Genomic DNA, 6,192 nt, shown 5'->3' with positions numbered 1-6,192 from the left:
GTATAAAACCGATCACACACTGTCTGAAGACCCTGGTTTTTTAAAACACACACCAAAAAAGATCACCCCTGGTGGACCGCTGCGACATAGTACACTAAAAAAAATAAAGAATAAAAAAAACAAATTAAAGGGGGGTCCTGTAGAGTGGTTGGATTTTTGAATTCAGGTTTTTTCTTATTGCACCTGAAATTGTTTTTCTGCTAAAAATATTTGCTGTTTGGTGTTTTTCTACTGTAATGTTTTTTTTTCACTTATTGCTGCTAAATTGTTTTGTTTTGTTTTATTTTATTACTGTTAAATATATTATGTCTTTATTACTGTTAAATATATGTTTTTCTTTTTTATTACTGGTTAATGTTTGATTTCTTTTATTTATGTTTAAACAATGTATGTTGTAAATCTATATATTTATATACGAGATTTGATAATAAATACCATTGACTCGATTATCATGCTCTCATGTTGTTTTTATTATTCTCATTAGTACATGTCAGTATCCGCATTGCACACACACGTAATCACTGCATACAGCAACAGGTTGTATGTTGTTGACAAATCGACACACCATAGCATCATTACAAATTAAATCAGACCCATACATGTTAAGCAGACGCTCATAAGATACACCATTTTGCACATGATATAAAAAAAATACACAATGTTGACCGCATGTGATGGAGAAGTCGTTCTGCACTTGTTTTCCTGAATATAAAACAGTGGAACAGTTTTTTAGAAGAAACATCTTTATTGCTGGGGGAAAACTGTCTAACGAGTGACCAAAACTATCAAAAAAATAACCGCGTCTGTCTCTCGAAATATAAACAGCAAGCCAATGTTCCCCGGGCATCGTAGAAGGGTGGGTGTTTACAATACCCATAGCAGGGAGTCTTTGAAGCCGTTCAGTGGTTAGCTGATCATAGGCTAACACACCTAGGAAATGTGTGTTTTTATTGATAATGCTGCCGATCACGGCTGATAGTTCTATAGTGTTCATGACCATTTTTGTCTCAATAGTAGTCCAAGAGCACCTGTCTCATGTTAGATATTTCAATGACTGAATCAAATACTGAATAACACAAGAGGTTCACTGTACGGGGTAGTGGATTTCTGAAACGGGTTTCCAATCTCACGTTCCCAGTTTTAATTAACGACACATTCCCTGAATGTCCTTCGTCAGCTTCCAGATTGAAACAGAATAAAGTGTAGCCGTTACCAAAGTCAGCACGTGTAATAGCTAAGGATCTGTCCTTTAAATGTCTTCCTGTGGTTTGTATCAGCTGGTAAAATTCTCTGGTATAGTGTTTTCTCTGGAAATTTGGCTGGAATGGTTTAGCAGGATAAGCCTGACTATCAGCATATAAAGACATAAATTCTATATCACAGTTTTCAAAATGAAATGGATTACGCTGGTATGAGCCAGTGTATGCTTCATTGTCTATAAATGCAATGATCACAAATTTAGGTATCCTACCCATAAATAAATTGTCATTTGTTGATATTCTAGCCCCTGCAGGTATGGAGAAGGTCTTTAAAGACACTCTGTCTACCGTGTATTTTGCGTTTGCATGGTGCAATGCCTTGCTGTGTGCAAGTCTGACGGTCGGTGATACACTAACTTTCTTGACAAAGAGACTGGCTGAGACAATTTTAACTCTGTATGCATTGGCATCCGCTGTCATGAGAGCAAATTCGTCTTTAGAGCGCACAAATTTCAGTGACAGGTCGATTCCATTAAGTAACAGTTTTTCTTGAAAAAACAGGTCTGCATGTACTGGTGCAATCAATTCAACAATACTGCTATTTGCTGTGTAGCCACCTCTGGTCACCAGGCCCTGGTTCTCTCCTTCTATAGATGTGTCATTCATGTGTGATGATGTATCCTTACAGAATAACCCGGTGCTGAACTGTGTGTCTAAAGTGTCCTTATTATAATTGATAAGACATTCTATCACACCTCTGTATGGATATGTGTTGGATGATTGACTAATGAGTCGGTCTCCCAAATTAACATCAACTTGACTAAATATGCTGCATCCAGGATAATTAATAAATCCTACATTAGCGTCCCTAGCCAGGTTTGAGCCATCAGCGTTTGTGATTCTCACACGTGTGTAGATATATGAGTCATTTAGATCCAGGTAATCTTCACCGGACGATGAGATGTAAAACTCGATCGGCCCTCCATCAGTGATTGCAGATACAGGTGGGATTTCGATAAATGTACTTTTCTCAATGCTAGTCTGTGTGTAGGGAACAGTAAACAGGTCCAGCTCTGTTTTTACACATTCTCCAGAATGACTGTGTAACAGTGCCATTTAGAATATGTCAAACGCTGCAGTTTTTGAACGACTGGTTCTGGGTCTTTTCACTCTGCGTGGCAGTGTCCGTTTGCTAGCTCTCTTGCTAGGTTTTGTGGTTTTACGCTTTTTAGACAACGGCTGCCCTGGGGGTGGGGTCTTAGATGGTCTGGGCGTATACACATACAATCCGCTACCGTCCTGCTTAGTGGTTGAGGGTCTGGTTATGTTGGTTATGACATCAGACACTATGCCCGATGCGGCTGTTTTTAGGTGTGGTTTGACTATGCTAACTCCTTTTTTAAACAGTGGTACAGCAAATCTAAACAAGCTGCGGAACAACCCACCCAGCCCTGACCCATATTGCGTACTGGTCCCAACATACCCTCCGAGCTCTCCACCTGCCTGTGATAAGTAGTATTTTACATATTTTGAGTCATCAGTGTTGTAGACGGCCATCCTTTTTTTTCAGAAATGGTGGGTTATCGGTCGGAAGTGTAACTTGACAAACACCTTGCCGTATAAAAAGGGTATGTGTTGATTTCGATCGTCTTTCAAATCAATTTCTATGTCGTCGATCAATGTCTTTGACACAGGTGTGTAGTGTGGGCTGTCAAATTGTAGAATAGGCAAGCGGCGGTCATCGTCCGTGATATTTATAGCTCTTAATAGCCTCGCGTGGGCGTCACCCACAAGCTGGTAATCAACGATATCTGCATAAATAAAGATGTTATATTTTCCCCCGTATATGTCTGCGGGGTGCGGGGCATATGTGTTTTTATAATGAAGTACAAACGGCTCTCCTGTTTCGAATCCTAGGATTTCCGCCAGTCTCCCTCTAAATGTGAGAATAGTGCCCCTAGGTCCCATAACACAGGCATGGTTAGTAACTGTGTTGTATTGCATTTTAAGGTCTCCAGTGGTTTGGTACTGCTGACATTTAAAATTAAATTCTTTTATTATCTGTTCCACAGATGCATAATGACCCACAGACAGTTCGATCATGGTTACGGCGATGATTCCATCTTTGACTGGGTCATGAATTTCCACTTGCGAATCTGATTGTGGAAAAGACATCCATATGCGTGGGTACTGTATCTCTATAACAGCAACCTCATACGGCTGATCCAAAACAATAGGTTTTGCTAGCTTTGTTCTAAAATTAGATATCTTATTACCCGGGTAAACATGCGCCGAAGCATTCGAGAAGAGGCTTACATAGAAGCCTGCATTGTTGTTGTTCTTTTTATTCATGCTTTCTCCGTCTATGCTCAGTGTTGAATGAATGTGTGTAGAGCTGTGTCATCTGAGTTAATTACGCCTCAACGATGTCTTTTTCTGGAATCCACGAATTAAAGCTGTCGGGCCATCCTAGCCATTTCACTAGCACATGCTTTTTCCGACCCACTTTTTTTCTAGCCAATATGTTTTCAATTTTAAATGTTTTGTTTTCATCAACAACCACACGTTGTATCTCAGGCTCATAAAATGACCCTTTCAATACCTCTCCTGCTAGATCCGCTAGTCTGTACACTGGGGGCTGTCTCCCTATACGTTCCTTGACTGTGAAAATCTCATCGGTGTAGGTCTGCTCGTATCCTTTTCGAAACTTTCCTCTCAGTTTTGATATTCGTACAGTGTCGCCAATATTAAATTTAAAGCGCAGTTCCCTCTGAGGCCTCGTTTTGTACAGCGCGTTAAAGACCAACTTCTCATTATTCTTATTCACCTCTGCCGGAGCCATTTGGATAGATCTGTGATAAGCATTGTTATATGCTTGTGTGAGATCTGGTATGACATCTACATATCTCCGGGAGTTGGCTGATGTTAAGTACTTCCACATTCTACCCTTGAAGCTACGATTGAATCTCTCGACAATACTGCATTTAACCTCGCTAGCTGTTGAGAAATGCTTGATATTATATCGCTTCATTAGCTGTTTAAAGGTTGTATTATAAAACTCTTTGCCTTCATCTGTTTGTAGTTTCACAGGGATCCTACCCTCACTAAGTATATCCTCAAAAGCAGCTGATACAACATTCGCTGTCTTGTTTGTTAGGCATCTAACCCATGCGTATTTTGAGAATACATCTATACATGTTAGCAGATATCTCACATTATCATTATCTGCCACATATTCACACATGTCAACCAGATCGGCTTGAAACTGTTTGTCGATCCCTGTCACCAATACTCTATTTCTGGGGAAATGGATCCTCACAGGTTTATGGAGTGTGTAAGTGTCGTCTTGTTCTAAATAATGTTTGACCTGAGATATTGGAGGTGTTACACCTGATGCCTCCCCTGCCGCTATACGTAGCTTATTTAAACTGGCCAACCCCGCAGGATGGGCTGGATCATGATATATTTTATGCAATGTGCTTTCCATGACTGTGCAAACCACAAATGACTAAGAAGTTGGTGTTAACACGTCTTTTTATTTAATTTTCACACAGACACAATCACAGACAATGGATACTTGAACAGCACACATTAAACCAGGTGTCTCCCACCCCAGTAGTTTCCAATCATGCGGAGCATGGCTGGTTTAACACGTCGGGCGCAAGTACTTGCTTCTAGCAGGTCCACAATGTTGTCATTAATGGCGCATACTATATTTCGCTCTGATCTCAGTTCACACATGAGGTGTTCTGCAACTCTGCGGATTTGTGTTCCAGTCCCATCTGTGGTGTTTGAGCGTACAAACAGCCGGATGGCTGGGATGAATCGGTCAGTCTTGAGCCTTATCATCACATCGTCATAGTAGGTGTCGAAGAAATACTCAGACAATTCCTGCAAGCAGCTGTGTTGCACCTGACTGGGGTGGCCTATTTGGCATCCGTAACATGTCTCTTGTAGAAACTCATTCAGCGCCAACATCAACAGGTGGAGAGTTGCGAGTTTGATGTCGATTACAGTTTCCTCCCACAGGTCTGATATGAGGGGGTCCTGCGAGCATGATGGTGAGGGTGGTGGAGTCTGGGGGGTCGGGATTAGCAGCCCTATTGATGGTGACTCTGACAGGTCCCACGACGGCGTGTCATTCTCTGTAAAATGAAAACCACAAGCTCTTAATTTGTCACATAGATACACACACAACCCCACACACACCCCTCACATTAAACCTACCAGTTTATTGTTTAGTTGTCGGAAGGTCTTATGATTTTAGGTTTGCACAGGGTAGCAGGCAAACCAGTCTTCGGACAACTCGCCAGATCGTCAAAAACAAGGCGTTTTCTAATACTCTCGTACGCAGTGTTGAGTCTGTCCCTCTTGATCGCGTCGTCAATCTGGCTAAACAGACGCGACAAACCTCTCCAGTCGCACCACTGTATAAAAAACAAGTCCTTAAACCATCTTGTGCGCTCTTCAAGGTTTAGAGGGTAAGGATTTAACCTCCAGTTTTCAAGCCCTCTGGAAGCAATAAGACTATCCCTGTCATCACATACACTGAGAAAAATAAAGTCTTCAGGGTTGCGATTGAAACGATCAGCCTCAACCCTGTAAAGCTCAAGTGCACTGTTCCACTGGGAAACATACAGCACCTCTGGGAAGCCCACATTGTCCAGGTCCGCACACACTACGGTCCGGAAGAGCTTCCAGTTTTTGGTAGAGATGCTTTGGGGTTCCCCCCAAAACAATCCCTCGCCACAATCTACACCAAGCACAACTGTCCCTTCGGTATATTTAATGGTATACACATACCCTTCAGCGCCGCGATATTCTAACTTAAATACAGTCCCATCTACGGCATTTTCACAGCGTTGCTTTTTACGTTGAGGACCCCGGCTGCATACTCCTGTAGACATACCTAGAACGCCTGTGGCATGGGCGATGTCCTGGCTGGGTGTCATGGTTGATACAGATGGTATTCTGTGCTCCTTAGGTCGATGAG

General features: G+C 41.8%; 1 protein-coding gene across 1 annotated transcript; it reads right to left on the bottom strand.

Moving 5' to 3' along the window:
* Nucleotides 1-5,379: 5,379 nt before the first annotated feature.
* Nucleotides 5,380-6,192, bottom strand: LOC148096025 (uncharacterized). The gene has a single exon (XM_087836101.1). It carries the CDS (start codon nt 6,149-6,151, stop codon nt 5,438-5,440), a length of 714 nt encoding a protein of 237 aa, XP_087692227.1. The 5' UTR covers nt 6,152-6,192; the 3' UTR covers nt 5,380-5,437.

This window comes from Neolamprologus brichardi, chromosome 23 (genome assembly GCF_056152115.1).
Source record: "Neolamprologus brichardi isolate AB-2024 chromosome 23, ASM5615211v1, whole genome shotgun sequence".
Lineage (NCBI taxonomy): Eukaryota > Metazoa > Chordata > Actinopteri > Cichliformes > Cichlidae > Neolamprologus > Neolamprologus brichardi.
Note: the sequence above shows the minus strand (reverse complement) of the source record. Positions and strands in the feature narration are given on the sequence as shown.